At 37.2% G+C, this 19731-nt stretch overlaps 1 protein-coding gene across 7 annotated transcripts in view; it reads left to right on the top strand.

The window, feature by feature from the left end:
- The window catches only part of TDRD3 (tudor domain containing 3), a 103388-nt gene extending 84887 nt beyond the window's left edge, over window positions 1–18501 (top strand). For 4 of the 7 annotated variants that reach the window (XM_040487406.1, XM_040487403.1, XM_040487409.1 and 1 more), the window contains 2 exons: window positions 12852–12977; window positions 18240–18501. In XM_040487406.1, coding sequence (XP_040343340.1) covers window positions 12852–12968 — 117 coding nt within the window. In that variant the 3' untranslated portion in view covers window positions 12969–12977; window positions 18240–18501. Of the gene's footprint in view, window positions 1–12851; window positions 12978–15907; window positions 15948–18239 lie in introns of those variants that run through there. The other 3 variants (XM_040487407.1, XM_040487404.1, XM_040487405.1) reach the window with 2 other exon arrangements.
- Window positions 18502–19731: the final 1230 nt, after the last annotated feature.

Below are 19731 nucleotides of genomic sequence, written 5' to 3'. Positions count from 1 at the left end.
ACTCAAACCACTGAAAGAAAAACTGTTTATGTTTTATGTGGCATTAAAAAGAATAGAACTTTACATTTGTGAAGCATTAATAATAGCACACTTTATCGAACACTTAATTTTGTACCAGACATGATTCTAAGCTCTTTATTTACTTTAATTCATGTAAAGTATAGTAGCTGTTTATGAAGAGTGTAACCACCTCACTGTCTTTTGTTCTCTCAATTGAGTCCTTCAGAGTAGATAGCATTATGGATAATTGGTGCTTTACAGCAGGAACTGTGGCACCTAAGTGTTATTATATCTACTTTATTTTATTAATTTCACGATGTGCTTAAAATGCAACTTAGATGGAAAGCACCTGATTCTTATCTTTTTGTATAAACTTCGAAGAGTTTAACATGATCAGTCTAATTCTCTTGTTCAGCCTCTGCATCCACTGGGATGTGTGAAAAGAGCAGCATAACCTGGGCAAGATATATCCTCTTTTTTAGCCTCAGGTTTGTTTTCTCTTCTGAAAAATAACAATAAAAATATGCAATTTGATAGGGTTGTTGTAAGGATCATAGTAGCTGTTCAATAAGCATTTTGTTCAGTCATTGAATGATTGAAACGCCTCACACATAGGTTTTTAATTACTATTGGTTCCATTTCTTTAGTTTTCCTTCTAGGCTGTGGAAAGAGCAACTTTCCTTCACTGCCCATCTCTTTAAAGTGACGTTTGTTGATCCTGGATTGCAACATCAGCAGCTACTAACTGGAACTTTCAAATCAGGAGTTGGGTGTCCATCCCAAATTATCCCTCTTCGAAGGAAAACCAGACTGCTTCCCTGTGCCATCTTTTTCTTCAAATGAATTCCTTTTTCTTTTATATTTCTTTTTAAAATTTTCTTTTCTATTAGGATGTTACTAGTATAATGAACTTCTATATTAGGACTTTTAAAATGCAATCCTAATATAAAAATCCACAAATCTTTTAAAAGTAAACTAGTTTTTCCCACAAACTAAAAGAACTGTGTTCTTTTAAGCTAATAGTATTGCCTGCAAAGCTATAAAATTTCCATCATTTTCTTAATGCAAAACCATTTTCCTTCACACTTTTGAAGTCCTATGTTTGCAACAGCCTTCATAAATTGGCGACCCCTATCCTGGCTCTGACACAAACCTGCTCAGCCCATCCTGCTGTCGGTGTACCTGCTGCTTGCCATTGACAGGATTCTTGTCAAAACCGGGGATTGCATAAATTAGTGTTTAACCCTGGACAGGCTTTTTCTCATTTCAGTTCAGCTTTTAAAAGACTGTCGTGTCCTTATTCATATGTAATGAAAGTGAAATTTGACTACCATCATACACTTTATACTTTCAGAGTTTGTAAACTCTGAAGAGCATCATAAACATTCCTAGTCTTACTGATTTTTGTTGTTGTTGTTGTTGTTGTTAAGCCTTAATTAGTAATCCTCAGTTTTACAAATTCCTGTACAAAAATGACATCATCACTAATTGTCTACTGGCCTTTCCTTCTAGTCCAGAGGACCTACTTGCCTTACTTTTTACTTTAATAAGCAGCTTACATCATGTGTGTGTGGTGGGGGGGCGGGGGTGGTGGTGGGAGAGAGAAGAGAGGAGTATTAAGTTGTGTAAAGGAATATGCGTTAAATAATTTTACGGATGAATTTAGAATTATTAAAAAGTGGATTGTTTTACCTTGATTCTTTTCAGGAGGGTACATATTAAGTGTTTGAAAAACCTAAGAAAATCTTTTGACTCCGTAATACTTCCTAACTTGACCTTGCTGTCATTGTTCCACTGTGACTCTATGGACAAGGAGAAATAGCTTCATTCTCGAACAAGGAGAACAAAACACATATTTAATAAGAACAAATATGTATTATGTTCTTCTTTTGTACAAGATGATGAGCAAATTACCCTCAAGAGTATATTATCAGTTCTCCCAGCCTGTGTTGAACATCTAAAACAGAGTTCCTGAATTTCAGTAAACTAGAAATAGTATTATTACAGGAAAATATAATATGTTTAATAGCCTTGATTAAATCAGGTGATATATGCTGTCTAATTTTCCTTTACCTGAGTTGACAGAGATAAGTTTCTCTCCCTTATTATTCTTAGAGTAAATCTTTGTGATACCTTTCTCTTTCTTCAACTATCTAACCGTCAAAAATGATTGAGAAGGTCTCCTAAACTTGGAAAGAGAATGATTTTTTTTTTAAAGCTAATTCCTCATATACTGAACATTTTGAAATCCCAATGGGAGGAAAAGAAATCCATAAATTTAAGCATACTGAAATCCACAAATTTAAGCATAGTTAACACCAAGATGAAATATTATTTCTCTACTAACTTATTGAGGGAAAAGGGAATAAATGGTTGAGAACGTGAAGGTTAGAGTACTTACGTTCAAGACTTCACTATAATTGGAACACTCATACACCAGACCACCATGTATAACTCTTGAGCTGCATTAACCAATTTAATATCTATAGGAACCCTATGAAATAATTATTAGCATTCCCATTTTACATACACGGGAAACTACAAATACGGGTTCAGAGTCATGAAGTAACTTGCCTAAAATCTTTGAGCTAGTAAGTTACAAAGCTGATATTCAAGTTTTGGATTCACTGACACCATCACACATGATCCTACATTTTACCTGTAAATGAATGTAGATGATACCAAACTACTTGAGGATTTTTGTGGGAGTTTAATGAAATAGTATATATAAAAATATTCAGCATTGTAAGTAAATGTGTACTTCAATATGTGATACATTGTTTTGATTAAGGTATCTTTCAAACAGTTTACTCAACCTTAATTCTCATGAATTTAGACAGTTTTGAATGGAAAAGTGAAGACATGTGGGTAGAAGTATCAGCTAGAAAGTATCTTACATAGGGCAGAAAAAAAATCAACTTGTTCCTTTCACTTACTATTGTATTGCTAAGAGAATTTAATCTCAAACCGAGACTCTCTTTTTATCCTCTAAATTTCCCTGGAATCTAGTTTTAGGATTATACTACATTTTAGCCATCTGTTTAGGTCGTACCCTTTTAGATAGTAGTCCTAATTTTCACTATTCGAAAGAAAGAGAGGAAAGGAAGGAAGGAAGGAAGGATCACCAAATCACCATTTGTCGGAAAAACTGACTTAATATTATATATTCAGAATACACCAATGATAATACGGTGCCAAAATAATACCTTTCATTAGTGTATGGGTTTCAACTGCGATGAAATTTAAGACCTTAGATTGGGGAAATAATTATTTTCAAATACAGAATGATATAGACCTACGAGTAGGTTATAGAGACTCTGCTTGATGACAAGCACATTATGAACAAGTAGTGATTGAGCAGCTGCTGAAAACATTAAAGCAAGGCTAGATTGCACTAATAGATTTATATAGAGTTTGTTCACTATGGGAAATAATAGTATTATGTTCCAAGCAGACTTTACATGGAATATTATCTGAAAGCTAGGTTCTAAAGAATAGTAACTATTAAAGTGAAATAAAAGAAAAGACATTGAAGATGATGGAAGATTCTAGAAATAATAGTATTTGACAAGTGATTCCAAGAGCTGAGTCTTTTGCTTCTAGAAAGTAGAAGACTGAAGAGAGATAGAATACTTGTTTAAAATAGCTTAAAATCTTTCATATGGCAAAGGAAACAGACTCAACCAGAAATGTAGGTGGGACTTCTAGAAATGCAGATTTGTACTTTGTTGTGCAGAACAGAGAGCCTAAAAGAGCCTGAGTACCCCTCACCAGAGTTACCTGAAGGCGGTAGGTGGGTCTTGTACTGAGATCAGATCACTGACTCCTGTAGTCCTTCTACAGGACTTTGTTAACTGGCCTGTTAATGGATAAGGGTTTCTAAACATCTGTTATTATGGTTCACTAAAGAGAAATATTTTCAGTTCATTATGCAGACTTTGTTAGTATGGGTTTTTAGGTATGAATGGGATTTAAATGTATAATGATGTTTGTCACATTGGGCCGCTTTCTGCTTGAAGATTTAAGTGTTTAACTTTTTTCCTGTCAGTCTTCCTTTATGTTCATTAAGGGGGTGAACACATCAGCAGTGATTTCATTTCTGTGTTATTAGGCATGGCGACTTTTTTCTTATAGTTAAATAAAGCACGTCAAGTCACGTGTCCCCTCCCTCCTCCAACCTTCCATACTTTTTAGTGGCAAAGATCTGGCCTATATTTCCTCAATTTGACACGGAGATTTTTTTTTCTATTTCTGTTTCTTAAATCTGTATTACACGTCACTGTAGCATACCGTAAGTGTTTGTCTCAGGTGGTCAGTTACATAATATGCATCGGGCTGACTTTTAGAGTAAGAAGTGCTCTGGCATTATGGTGCAGAAATCATTACTTTCAGAGAAAGAATTAGTTAACCCATCTTAAATTGTGTTATATTAGCCTGCCCATTTAAGATGTAAAAATGATATAAATTATGAGAGCAAAATGATTAACCACTTGTGATTAGTGCTCATATGTCTTGACCATAAGATATTCTAAAACATTGGTTGCTTTTGCATAGATAATTTGTAGGCATTGACCTAAAAACAGATCAACATAGATAGGCATTGTCTATTATGAATTGTCATTGCTGTACAACTTTTTAAATAGTGTTTCTAACTGGTTCCTTTTTATAGCATTTACCAAAATTTAAAGGGTATGATCTAAAGGCAAGATATTCAAAGAGACTGATCACATTAACTTATTTTTGGCTTCCTCTTAAAATGTTCAGATTTTATGCAAATCGTGTCTATAACTTTTGACTGATTTTCAAGAGTGCTTCTTTGCCAGTTTCCTCCCCTTTTTTGTTCTGTTTTCCTTTTTTCTCTATAATAAATTAAAAAAAATACCTCCCAAAGAAACAAAACAAGTGGTAACAATAGAATTAAACTATTAACAATTAAACAAACTATTCGTTTTAATGTGTAGATCATTTTTTTTATTTCAGTAGATAAAAATGGCAAGTGTGTGGCAAGAATCTTCCTCCTTGCATTGGCTCTTTCATTTTTTTTTTTCCAGTGACTCTTCCACTTTCCTTATCTGCCCAAAACAACCTGAGGAATAGCAGCAAACTTCCTAAATTTTAGCAAAGTCTGTGAGTCTAGATAGTTTAATTGAAATGGGCACATATATTGTATTGTCAAAAGGTTACTTATTTCACAACAGTAGAGAACATAGAAGGCTTATTTGATAAACCCTTCCTAAGTATTAAAACGTCATATAGTTCTCCATGTAAACCTATGAGTTCATTATTATTTTCTGTGTGAGAAAACTGAGACCAAGAGAAGTTGAGTAACATGCCTCAAAGTGGTAGAGGCTAAACTGAGACTCAGATCTGACTTAAGAGACTGAGGTCTCAAATAACAATGTCATGAAGTATGTCTCAAGGAAATCTTTGAGTACATCGGCATATCTGGGAGCAGGATATGCTCCGTACCTTGATTTCTGGGCAAGCTTTTGGAATCTATTTAATCTTAAGCTAAAGCAGCCAATGAGTTTTAGAGAGGTGCACATTTTTATAAAACATATATTCATTCTTTGGACCTCACTGTAGTATTTCAGCAAAGATTATGACCAGTAAATGATGTTTGTGCTAGGACAGAGACCTCGGGACAGAGGCCATCCGTTTACTTAAAAATGATCTTAAGCTAGCTATTAGAAAAAAGTAAGCCAAACTGTCTGAAGCAAGATATGTAAATATGCACTATGTGATGCAATGGAAAGGACTTTTGGAGCAGACAGCCCGGAGTCTTATTCAAGTGTGGCCACTTATATAGCTTTGGGTAAATTACTTTGTTTCTTCATCTGTAGAATGGTGAGATTAGGTAACTCAAAGCACTGTTGCAAGGATTAAATGAGATAGAATGCAAAATGCCAGACACACAATGGAATAAACATCCATTTCCTTTTTCTCTGTTCCAAGTTTTAAATAAACTCAGGTGTGTTTTTGAACATAGGAGTGTCTGTACTTTTGCAATTTGGTAATGGTGACATGTTTACTAGTCTCTTTTTCTTATCCTCGTAGTTAAAATATGGATGGAGCATTTTGAAGTTCAGCTCAATTTCCTTAAGTGCCTAAACTGCCAAAAATGGCTTGTCTACTTTATATTAAAGGGTCGGTGATCTTAATGAAATTAGAGGAGGGACTATGATGAAGAGTACGGTGTTTGCTTTTACTGTCATTTAAACATCTAGTTTTCTTCTGTGTTAGTTAGTTGTCTTATGTAGGTTGTGCTCTAGCTGGCAGGGCATAGAGTAAAATCCTTGAACTAAGGTTTCTGATAATTTCCTAATATAACATCATCAACAGTATCAATTTTTGTATAAATCTAAAAAAAATATACTCTTTTCTGAAAAGATCAGAACCACAGTGAAATGTCTCATTTTTCTCCTGAAATCCTGTGTGATACAGGAATGAAAGCATTGGGTTCTGTCAGCCATGCATTTTGGAACAGCTGTTTAGTAATTAGATCAGATTGAATCACATTATTTTTTTTTTTTTTTGGTCTTGAATCAGTATTTTTCTTTTCTGCTATAAAATATCTGATTTAAATAAAATATTCTTGGACATGGTACGTATTAAAGGGATGATCTTAGATCTGCTCTGAGGGAAGGGGAGACTCTAATTCTAAGTGGTATAATTCTAAAATGGTATCTTCTTTTACCCAAAGTTTCAAACATAGAGAAATTAGTCTATTACAAAATTACTTATTTTGGTTATATATGACACTCTCATATGTTAGTGAAACTTGAGGTTTTTTTTTTCCTCACCTAGGTGCAGAAGGTTTTATTACCAAATGAGGCATTTAATTCATTGAAGTCAAAAGAAGTGTTTAGATGTTCTCTGTGATAGAAGGCAAAGGCAAAAGGGTTCCAAACTCTGAGTCAGAGGCCTACTTTTTGGTTCCTCTTCTTCCACCAGCTCACTTTCTTATATTCATCAAGTCAGTCGACCCAGCTAGTTACCTGTGTTTAGCAGAGGCTGAACTAGATGGGGCTAGTTTTTGTGCCATAGGGAGTGACAGAGCTTGGAGGGGCTGAGGAAGAGAAAGCCAAGGGGATACTGCTTGCTAACACATGTAAGACACTCACTGTAACCTGGGCCCATCTACTTTAGGGTGAAATTCTATATAAAATTTCATATGAAGCCAGAGTGCCACATTTACCCAAAATATAAACGATAATTCTGATATATTTTTTTTTAATGTAATCTGCTCCGTTCGAGTATCTCCAATTCCTCTTCCAATTCTGGCATTCATTGTAACTACATTCCTCACCCTCATTCTTTGGGAGCAGAGTGAAAGACAGGACTGTGAGTCAGAAGACTTGTGTTCTAGCTCAGGTTACGGGACTAATTCCTTGAGCAAATAATAGTTTTTAGGTATTTGGATTACTGTTCTTTACAGAAACTTTCTGTTTTATAGAAAACAGTTTGTGGTTCCAGGCTCCCACAAGCCTGGTTTGTTTTATGATACAGCTGTAAATATTCAATTGGAACATATTTCTTAAACAAGAATAATTGGTAAATTAAGTTCAGCATTGATCATAATACACGATTCTAGTGGGCACAGATGTTATACATAACCTTCACAGAAAATAAAAAACCAATCCAGCTTTTACTTTCAATTTTAAGTCACTCTAATATAATGGAATGTTAGTATAATTGATTTAAAATAGGTTACTTAAAAATATTTTAAATTCTTCTTTACATGATTTTTTGTTCTTGTTTTTGAATGGGGCAGAGGTACTTAATTTCACCTGTTTGGACTGTAACGTAAAATCAAAGGTCAGAGTTTCAGTGGGGATGAAGAGGAAATGTTATAAATATCCAAGGTATTTAAAATTGAACACAACCTAAAAATCAATTCAGAAAGCTCCATAAACTTCAAAGTGGCTTTCACACATTAATTCATTCTCATGGCATCCCAAGGATGAAAGCAGTTTAATTGTCATATTCTAGTTACTGATAACCACAGGAAGAATCTGAATGGATTGAAATGTGCCATTTTATTAATAAGGCATGTCAAGAAACATTTTACCAAATATTAAGGATCCATGACATCATCAGCACTATTCAAGGCACAAAGTATCCCACTGACATGGCCTATTTTACAGCCTATTTTTTTTAATATACTTCATTTTTTTAGAACAGTTTTAGATTCTTCAGAAAAGAAGATACAGAGACTTCCCATATGCTCCCTGCCCCCCACCCCTACACACAGCCTCCCCCATTATCAACATCTCCCACTGGAGTAATGCATTTGCTCAGAGTCCGTGGTTTACATTGGGCTTCATTGTTGGTGTGTACATTCAGTGGGTTTGGACAAATGTATAATAACATGTATCTACCATAATAGTATCATAACACAATGGTTTCACTACCCTAAAAATCCCCTGTGCTCTGCCATTCATCCCTCTGTTCTCCCTTACCCTGGACAACCTCTAATCTTTTCACTGTCTCCATAGTTTTGCCTTTATTACATGATGTTTTGGGAAAGCAAGTTTGTCTTTAACTTTTGTTTAGGTTTTGTATTAAAATGAGTTTATATTTCTATAAACTGGCTACAGAAGCTCACCAGGCAGGCAAAAGGTGGCCTGGAAATTCACAGAGTGAGTGATTCATATGTGAATCACTGATAGAGATATGTACTCATTAATATTTCATTATTCAAAGTATCCTAAATTTCAAGGCTTGTTGTTCAGAGTACATGGTGTTCATTTCATATGCTGGATTATGTTTTTGTGACTACTATACAAATTCTGTGAGAAGGAACTGACTAGAAGAAATTTTATTAAATTACACGCAAAATACCTATTAAAAGATGTGTGACAGTAGTAATAAGTTTTTCTAAGTTTTTTTTATGAAGAGAATTGCCATCCCTGCTCCCCACTCTCACCAACCAAATAATCTCTGATTGTCTCCTCACAGAGTCATGGTTGTGGGAAAATGCCGAAGGAATGGTAATTTAAGATAAGATATATGAATATGTCAGTGAAGCAGAGGAAAATGTGGCATTGTTGGCAAATAGAGCCCTCTCCCCGCCCCCCAACAAAATTTCCATAGAGATTTGGGTTAGCATTTCAGCCTTAGAGACAGACAAGAAAGCTGGCAAACCCAAGCTTTCTGAATTTCAGAATTATTTTCCAGGCTGGCACTTAGGAGTAGGAAGTTTCCTCCTCCTCCATTGGCCTAGCCCAGGGTTTCTCAATTCTGGCACTGATGGCATTAGAACTGGGTAATTCTTTGTTGTGTAGGCTGCCCTGTGCCTTTTAGAATATTTAGCAACATCGTTGGCCTCCACCCGTTAGATGTAGTAACAACTCGCCTACACCTTACCCTCTCACTTTGTAACAACCAGAAATATCTTCAAACCCACTAGATGCCAGTAGCATCCCTCAGTTGTAGCAACCAAAAATGTGTCCAGACAGTGGTTAAGGTCCCCTGGGGGGCAAAAAATCACTTTCAGTTGAGAACCACTGATCCAGCACCTTCCTTAAAATACTCATTTGTATGGTTCACCTTGTTTTCTCATTTTTTTAATTTTTGTTTTTGGGTTTTTTGGGGTTTTTTTTGTTTGTTTTTTGATTTGTTATTTTTGCACTTCATCTTGTAGAACAGAGAACCCTACCTCTATTTAAATGTTGCATACCTTTTACTGAGGTATGATTCAGGTTCCGAGTGACTGATTTCCAATGAGCTTTTGTACCAGAGCTCATTTATAAATGAGGGAAGATGTATTTGTCTGTGTTCTCACTCCAGATACAGTGTATGCTGAAGATTATACTCAAGGAAGATGTGACCTGTCAAACATGTTTCATAGGTGAAGTTGTCATCTCCTTTTTGCACTGGTCCTGGGACTTTTTATTTTCTTCAAACTGTCATTCCGTTCATGCTTGATGACACGGTGATTATTGTATTTTATATCTTCTCAATAAAAGGAGTAATAAACTAGTAAATATTGGCATGAAAAAAGGATGCATTTTGAATCTTAGTTATGTAGTATTTTTAAACCAGGTTTAATCTGAAAACATGGTTTAGGGGGGTAGAAATCTGAGTCCCAATAAAATAGTTCTGAATCTCAAAGTTTAGGTGAAGATGACATTGGTCAGTTTCATTTTATGAAAGTTATCGCAGAATTTGTGAAGAATCTTGCCTGAGAGTGAGAAACAGAATGGCGCTGGTCTTGACCCTTCCTTGAATAAGCTCTGTGACATGGAAAACTGAGTTCGCTTCTTAGGGTTTAGAGATTCCTTGTCTGTCAGATCTAAGGGGAGGGACAAGACTATATGGCTTTCCAGAACAGTGCCAGCTCAAACATAGTGTCAGATTTTTAAAAATATGTTTTGAACTATCATATTATTTAATTTTTTTGAGTTTTAAATCTATTACAGAGTAGCAAAACCTAAAAGAGGAAGAAAAGTTAGGAGCAAGAACTAGGTATAAATGTCATTCAAGGATGACTCCAAGTAAACTCACCTATTAAGTTTAGCTGTGTATTACATAAAATGGAAAGAGGTATTCCTTCGGTGCTAAAAATGACTAGCTATGGAATATACGAAGTAGTTTCTGTGGGTGACCAGGTTTGCCCTCAAGTACTCTGCAAGAGGAATATTTAAAAGTTAAAAAGGCAAGATTGTGCTTTTGACGATCACTGAAAACCAAGCTGTCAGAATCGTTTTTATTTTTTGCTTCTATCTTGCATAAAAAGATGGTGAAGACATCAAATAACGTGAAAGAAATCTCATGGTCGGTCATCTTTATAAAACCATTTAATTGGCTCTTGCTAGTATAGTCTGTGAATCTTTTAGACACAGAAGAGACAGCTTTTCAAATAGCAATGCCATATTATATAGATCCAGCTCCCTCACTCAACAAATGTAGCTTCCTACCTTTAGCAGTGTTTTCTATTGATAAATTATAGATTTTTAGATGTCCTCTCAGCCAGTTCCGCAGTGGGGTGTGGAGAAAAAGAAGCATTCCATTCTAATTCTTGAAATAATTACTTCATCTACTACAGTAACAAATATATGTTCATTCTTCTCAGTTAATATGCAAAGCTTCAAATGTTGCCCTATGTCATAAAATTAAACAGCCTTTTTTCAAATTTAGCCATAATATTTGACCATCATCATTCAAAACCGTGACCAGAGTAATTAAAAATAGTTCTTTCCTTTCCTGAACACTTTGTAATTTTTCTTATTGCATTTAATTGATATTCTAAATTATAGACCTAGTCTCTGACACTTCTAACCATTTTGAGATTGATTGTCAATGAAAGGGACACCAGAAAGGAGAGCTAACCTGAAAGTTTGTCTCTAAGAGGCAGTTACTGAGTTCTGCCGACACATTGTCACATTTCTCCATTCTCTTATTTAGGTGATGATGGCCCCTTAAGGATGATCATTAATTTTTGGCTATTGGTTTATTTCTTTTTACATGCAGGCTGAGATGTAAACATTTAAGCAGTTCAGTTGCACTTGAATCAAAACCCAGGTTTGCCTTAGAAGTGTTAGGGCAAAGTCACAAAGTTTTCCTGGGCTTCAGTGTCCTTTGTATAAAATGGAAATAATTGTTCTTTAAGAATACCGTGGAGGATGCCTAAGAATAAGAGTTATGTCCGTGCCATATATTAAATAATCATTTCTAAATGATAGGATTTGATCAAATTATCTTAGCATATTTCTGCTTCTCTCAGGTAAAATTGTAATAGTTGGATCCGTAAAATTCGAAGAATAGAACTCAGTCTCTCATATAACTTCTTATGTTATTAATAGGGTCAAAAGAAAGCAATCTTTTGGGAAAGATGATTCAGAGATAAAGTGAGGAGGAGGAAGATGTGGGATACATTTCCAAAATCATGCAAATTATTATGTTCTGATAATTCAGTTGGAATTTAAACTCTACTTTTGAAATAGATGCTGTTCCTTTCATAAACAAAACTGAGAGCCAATTTTTTTCTGTCTTCAAGAGGGAGCATACTTCATAGCTGCATTCATTTAAAAATACTAAAATTACAGGGTGGCAGCACTCAGTAAGAAACCAGTGTGGCTTTGGCTACATTTCTGTTGCTTCTAAGTTCTTTTCAAATATTACAATTAACTGTATTCTTTCTGCTGTTTAATCTGCTTATCCTAATTTTTCCATGCTATTCCTTGAGCTGATAGATGTATCCCCTCAATAAGAAAGAAAATGAGAAGAAAGTAGTTTGTGTCTTACTGTGGTGATTGCTATGTCTTGCATGAAGCTTTCTTTATATGTAAACTGTATTTCCCTCCTCATTCCAATCCATTATTTTTTCCTGTCTCTAGATGTAAGGTTCTTAACGATGTTGGAGATCTCATCAGATGAGGACAGACAGCTGGTGAATGTTCTCTGGCTCTTCACCCCTCTTCCATATCTTACCAAAATCCTCTTCCATGACAAATACCTACAAATATTTAGAAGCCCAAATATTCAGGAAAATTTTTATTATAATGCTTGTTTTTCTGTGTTTTCACGCCCTTGTGTCAAGTCATTTGGTGAGATAATCATGCTATTATTATGTGGAAATAGTTTCCTTTTCTGAAATTAAATTTGATTCTAATCCTACCACTGTCAAGTTCATTCTTCTGTTATCAAGGACCAAAAGATTGTTAACAATGTCCCTGCTTTTTTTTTTTTTTTTTCCTTTCCCCTTGCCTCCCTCTGTTATAAAAGTTGACAGATGTGAATCCCAAGGCAGCTTAAGAGGGCATATCAAAATCGGCACCATAGAGTTATTAACTTAGGAAACTTGGAGCTATTTTGAACATGTTTAAATCACTATTCTTTGCAAATAGGAGGAAGAAGGCACCTATGACCAAACGCTTGAGTTCCGCAGAGGAGGTGATGGTCAGCCAAGAAGATCCACTAGGCCCACACAGCAGTTTTACCAACCTCCCCGGGCGCGGAACTAATATGAGAAGGTAAACTTGACATTGTGAGGTGGTTTCCATATAAAGAAAGATGCTATTTATGCTAAATGTGTAAGTACAATTATTGATGTTTTATAACATCATAGAAAAAACTGATATTTCAGACCTTTCAATTATAAAGTATGTAAGATTATACCATAGTCACAAGCTACTTTTGCACCAAATCTTTCCTCACACGTATAACCCCTAGCCCCTCTTTTCTCTATACTTACTCTCTTCTGTCAGAGGTGATGCCAATCAGTAAAATGTCAGTAAGTTTGAAAGCAGGAAGAAAATAAAAGGAAACAAAGGACCAGATAACCACCAACTTGGATAATTGAGGTTTTTTATTATTTAACAAATTTCAGTCCTTGTTAAAAAAGAGGAAATGTTTCATTGTATATCTTCAGAAATTGGATGAAGGTAACATGATTGCTTACTGAGACGTGATGTGGCGGCTATGTGCTATTGATCCAGAAACTTTCATCTTAGAGTTTCAGAGAGTTGCTATCTGAAAATCATCTTCAATAGGAAGGATGAGAAATATAACAGAAAAGTCAGGAAATTATGGGAGCAATCTAAGGCATCTCATTTTGATCAACAAAGACCTTAGTTTTTAATGTGTTATTAGAAGGTAATACTTTTGCCATCTTTGGTAACATCTCTGTTTCTTCATTATGCCAGGATTTTTGAATATATTCAGAGTTTTCCCATTACAGCTTTTGTTATATATCACTGTAAAGACTATGAGACTATTTTAGACTCAACTATATCTTTTTCTCAGTCTCTTCTTCTCAGTAACAAGACCATTGAGAATTTAAAGAAATGGTTCTCCATTTCTCATTTCAGCTATTCATTTTGTTAAGGTTGTTATCCACATTGTATTTCCCCCCTCCTAAGTGACTCTCAGTTTTTCAAACCAGCTGTGACTTTTTAGCACTTGAAATTGCAGCTAGTCTGAATTGAGATGTGCTGTAAATGAAAAATGCACATCAAATTTTAAAGACTTAGTTTAAAAAAGTAAAAGATTAGTAATTTGCAGTATTTATGTATTGAAATGAGAGTATTTTTGATAGATTGGATTAAATCAAATATGTCATTAACGTTACTTCGCCCTATTTGTGCTTTTTTTAATGAGACTAGAGGGAAATTTGAAATTACGTGTGTGTCTCACATCGTGCCTGTGCTGGGCAGCACTGTCCTGGAGTCTTCGATCCCCTTCAGCTCTTCCGGAGCTCCTTCTCTGGTTACAAATTAGTTCTGTCATCCTAAGTGAAGGAGCGTTTTCTTCTGTTTTCTGGTCCTTAGCCCCTTGTGTGGTAATCTGCCTGGAGTGGAAGTCTGGTGCTACCTGACTTCTGATTTACCTGAGCAGGCCAGAGCTCCATCTTTTTCTCTTATCACTGGCTTTTCTTTGTGCCCAATACAAGGCCATCGAGTAAACAGACGTGACCTACCATCCATAGTTATCACAGAAGGACTGATTCTCGACTTTGGGCATTTTTCTATGGCGAGAACTGGCCAAAGCAGAGTCAGAGTATAGATAATGGCTTCCACAGCTTCACACCGTACAAGATTGAACATCCACTTTTGACGTAAGTTCAGTTGCTTACAATGAAATCACATGTAAGGTGAATGAAAACTGAGAATTCCCTCATAGCTTTCTGAGGGCTTTGCATTGTTTAAACCAAGGTTTTAAAATAAGGCTGAAGTGGGACGCCCAGGTGGCTCAGTCAGTTAAGCCCCTGACTTGGGCCCAGGCCACGATCCCACAGTTTGTGGGTTCACATCCCGCATTGGGTTCTGTGCAGACAGCTCAGAGCCTGGAGCCTGCTTCAGGTTCTGTGTCTCCCTCTCTCTGCCCCTCCCCCACTTGCAGTCTGTGTGTGTGTCTCTCTCTCTCTCAAAAATGAAGAAAACGTTCAGAATATTTTTTTTAGTAAATAAAATAAAGCCGAAGGTTCTCAACTTCCTGACTGCTCTAGGGTAGTGGTTCCCTAGCAGCGGATGCAGGACTGGGACTCCTCAAGGGTGTCCTGAGGCTGCAGAATAGAAGTGGGGTAGGGCCTGGCAGGGCTACAAGTGGAAAGGAGGAAAGGAGATGGTGAGAGTGAGTAAGGCTGCAGCCAGAAGCCTGGAACAACATCCTCTTGGCCCTTTTTTAGTTTCTTTCATATGTTTTCTAGGCTAGGCTTCCATGGAAAATTACCTCTGAAAAAGAACATACTGCTTAAATCAGGAAGCATAGCCCCACAGTAATTGTGGCTCATTGATACTAAACAGTACAATGCAGACTGTTCCCAATCAGCTGAAACATCACAGTGTTAGTGGTTTTCTGCTCCCTGGCTTAAAATGCCCATTTTTCCCAGATGCTTGCTTTGGATTGTACTGTTGATGTGGGAAATGTGTGACACAGAGATTCTGGATTCCTGACATCAGTGAGAATAACTTTGCTGGTGGGGGGCAGTTTCATGATAGCATCACTAAAACAACCTCTCACTACAAAATTTACTCTGAAAAATAAATAGTCAAGACACATGATCTTGGTTGAAACAATTATAATTTTTTTTTATTTTAGTTCAAACATGGAAAGATTATGAAGTAGAATTATCTTTTTGATATACTGTCTGTGAATGGGAGGCTCAACAATAGTAAGAATTGTCACGCAACCCAATATATTATTTTCTTCTTGAGAGAAAAGGTATTTTTATTTCCTCATTCCTGGTTTCCATTAACCTAAGCATTTAAAAAGAAGATATACATTGTAGCTGGCCATTTGACTTCCAGCAGATATAAGTATGAATTCTAATATGTGCTGAAATTTTTCTCAGATTTTGTTATCTAAAATTATTCAAGATAGTAAGAAATACTTCAGGCACTTTCTACTCTCACTTTTAAAAAATCTATAATTTCATAGTCATACTTTTTTTTTAATGTTTCAGGTACTTTGTTAGGTGATGAATGACACATAGTAGCTGTTCAGTAAGTGTTTATTAAATAAGTATATTTTGATAAAGTTTTTGGTAAGATTTTATAAATTACATAATTCACACATTCTTTGGTTGTCCTGGAGAGTTTTTCCTATAAGCCCTCTCTCCCACCACCACCACCTCGTCACATGCACATACACTTCCCCTCGAGGTGCAGAGGGAGTTGGATTCAACTCGGTCTTGGTCCCAAACACACCGTCAGTGACTCGCAAAAGCAGGAGCTCCCTGGGGGTCTGGGCAAGGTGGGAGAAGGAGGTCTCGGGGAGCAACGTGGGCAGATAGGCCCAAGTCTGAGACAACGTGGTGGAGAGTCAGATCTGGGCCTTGAGGGGGGACAGGGCCCAAACACCAAACTTCTCGTTCCTGGACTTGTTATAACTGTCACAGACAACTCAGAAATATGAGTAGCTATGGATGGAGAAATTATACCCAATTCTTTAATCAGTGAAACCGACCATAACTGTGTGCATTTGAAGAGGTTTCTGATGTGACTGGAGTCCTGGGAACTAGGTACCAATTAGCGGACACAGGCGAATGCTCAGAAATAGTTTGAAGCTTCATTTTCTTGGTCGGGGAGAGCCCCCTGAAGACACTCTGAAGGCCGAGGAGGACTGAAGGGGGAGAGGCAGAGTTCACAGGAAGTGGCTCCAGTGGCAAGAGTAGAACGTGTGAACCCAAACAGTGCATGTTAAACGTATGGATTGGTGGTGACTCAAGAATGTAGCTTTAGACGCATTAAGAGTTTGATGTGTTTGGTGATAATGAACTTCTGAATAAGAGTAATGTGATGAAAATTAAGCTTAGGAAATATTGCTGTTGGATATGGGGTGGGTTACAGCCCTGTAATCCATGGGAAAGATTGTAAGAAGCTATCACAGCATTCCAGTGGAAGAGTGCACATCCCGTTGTGAAAAGAGAGGAGTGGCAGACCTGGGTGGGAAGACTTTGTAAGACACATCAGCATGAAGTCCCCCTACCCACCACCGGGCCACCAAGGCTAATGCTTGGCGCAGGAAGCCGTTTAATAAACGTTGACTCATGTTGAGTATTCACTTCCAGTTTCTTATTTGTGTGAAGAAAGAATGGTCTTCAGGTTTTTACATATCAGCCAGAAACCACAAACCCAAGAGCCATGCATAGACCTATTACCTAATTGCTGTGACTTAGTTTTTTCCGAATCCAGGTTTAGCTTTCAGCTGGTAAAAGATACATTTTTTTTTTAATTTTTTTTTTCAACATTTATTTATTTTTGGGACAGAGAGAGACAGAGCATGAATGGGGGAGGGGCAGAGAGAGAGGGAGACACAGAATCAGAAACAGGCTCCAGGCTCTGAGCCATCAGCCCAGAGCGTGACGCGGGGCTCGAACTCAAGGACCGCAAGATCGTGACCTGGCTGAAGTCGGACGCTTAACCAACTGCTCCACCCAGGCGCCCCAAAAGATACATTTTTAAATGTCAATTTTTTTTTTTTTATCTGATCCAGCATCCTTTTGCAACACTTTGCAAATCAAGGTCAGGGAAATTATTGCTCTAAAGATAGCCGCTGCAGAGCCCTCTGGTGCCAGCAGGCTAGACGTCATGTGAGGATAGCAATACCCGAAGCTCTTCATTTCTGAGCAGGACACTGTTACTTCGGAAGACTTGTGATCTGTTTGTATGCAGCAAGGGCACTCTGCCGCCCCTGCCCAAGTGTTCTTTAGTGCATGAGGCTGAAATACGACCAGGGCAAACAGCTTCTCTCTCTGCTTCTCTCAGCTCTGTCTGTCATCACCACCCAAAGAGGTTCACCTAGAGCGGTGCCTGGTAAAGACTGGGAGCAGGCGGGAGCAGGGAGCGGGAGACAGACCCCCATCAATTACCTGTGTGGACTGAACCAATCCAGAGGTGTTCAAAGGGGAAATGGAGGGATGTGGGATCCGGGTAGAAGTGGTTCACTGGGAGAGTGCATATCTTTTTTAGGCCATCCTCTGTTAAATACTATTCAGTTAATCCAAATTCCTAAAATCAGCATGCCAGCAATAATAGGGCTCACGATGACAGACACGTGCTCTAAGAATTTCTAGAAGAAAAATTATTTTGGGAGATTTCTATTTTTGTTTATATATTGATATATAGAAGTTATGTTTATAAATTAGATAGCAGTACCCAATGTATTCTACTTGAGATCTGTTAATGTTTATACAAGCACTCCACATTTAGGTATGTTTCAGCAGAAGTGTATCTTGAGTACGGAAAAGTCAACTTGAGGATCCAATCTCACCTTCCCCCTCTCTTTTTAAATAGAGTCTTTGTGAAGAAAGGAGCCACTGACTGAAACATCCTGGTCAAAACCTGTTGATAGACCGCCTACTTTCCCTTCAGAATAAATAAGGTGCAGCCATGACGGATATTATTATTGGAGAATGGAACAACAGATTTTAGAGGGAAAAAACCCCAGCCCTCATGGAGAATGGGAAAAATACTAAGTTAACTAAAGCAAGTACCTTTTACAAGTGAAAGAGAATCTTTTCTTCTGCCATCAATAAAACCAGTGCGCTGTTATATACATTGTTTTACTGTATGTTTTATTTGCTGAATATTATCTTTCTTGTTCATCTGGTATTCACCCCATATTATAGCATCACAGCATACTGAAGACCCTCCCCATAATTACAGAATAACCTGACTGACACAGCTTGCCACGTGTCATACAAAAACAACGTGTAGCCAGTTAGCAGTTCTTGGTAAGGTAATAGCTGCTAAATGTGATAGCCAAAACTTGATAGCCATATTTAAAACTTGAATATGTTGTGTTTAACACTCTGCTAACTTTTTCAAATGTAATTCAATCAAAAGCCAGGCATTCCCTTCCTTTTAAAATTTGCAGCAGATCTTTCAAGATGTGTCTGGTTGTAGACAATGGAAAACCCAACTCAAACCGGCTTAAGACACTAAATGGAATCCACTCGCTCACTGAAACAGTAGGTTTCAGTTGGTTTAATTCAGGGACTCAGAGTTGTCAGCAAAGACCCTGATTCTTTGCATCTTTCATTTCTGCTTTCTCTGGCATCAGCTTCATCCTACAGCAGGCTGCCCCACGGGACCATGAGGTGGCTTCAACTCCCAGACCTGTGAAGTCCAGGGATGGGGTTGGGGTCACTTCCCCAAGTACTCTCAAAAGAGAAAAGAAGCCTTTCTCCTGATACTGCATTTACCTATATTGTGCTCTTTTCTGCCTGGGAACCAGTGACTTCAGCAAGGGTCTGTGGATTAGTTTAGGCCTTCAATCCAAGTGCTTTGATCCAAGTGCTTCGATATTATAAGTGGAGGTGGAAGCACATTTTGAGGCAGAAATACGTGTCTGAAAGCCAACATACTTGCCAAAAGGAGAGGGAGACCAGAATGTCCATTACAGAGAACAAACATGTCTAAACTATAAATTTTGTGTAATAGGACGAAGACAATCTTCCCATAGTCTCAATCCTGTGAGGCCAGAAGAGAACAGTTAAAAAGAAAGAATAAGAAGAAAGGAGGGAGGGGGAAGGAAGGAAGGAAGGAAGGAAGGAAGGAAGGAAGGAAGGAAGGATGGATTTTGTTTTCAAAATCCTCTGGTCAAAGTAATTGACAAAATGTCATACTTTGCTTTGAAGGAGAGGGCTTTAGGATGTTGCTCAAGGCCTATTAATTCTACATTTTCTTTATTAATCCACAGTTTATTGTTTCTACAACATCATAATAAGTGAAAGGGTGCAGGTGAAAATGACATGGCTAACAGTGTTGAGTTTTCTCTTTTCTG

The sequence above is a fragment of the Herpailurus yagouaroundi genome, unplaced genomic scaffold, assembly GCF_014898765.1.
Source record: "Herpailurus yagouaroundi ecotype Mexico unplaced genomic scaffold, PumYag 164, whole genome shotgun sequence".
Classification (NCBI taxonomy): domain Eukaryota; kingdom Metazoa; phylum Chordata; class Mammalia; order Carnivora; family Felidae; genus Herpailurus; species Herpailurus yagouaroundi.
Note: the sequence above shows the minus strand (reverse complement) of the source record. Positions and strands in the feature narration are given on the sequence as shown.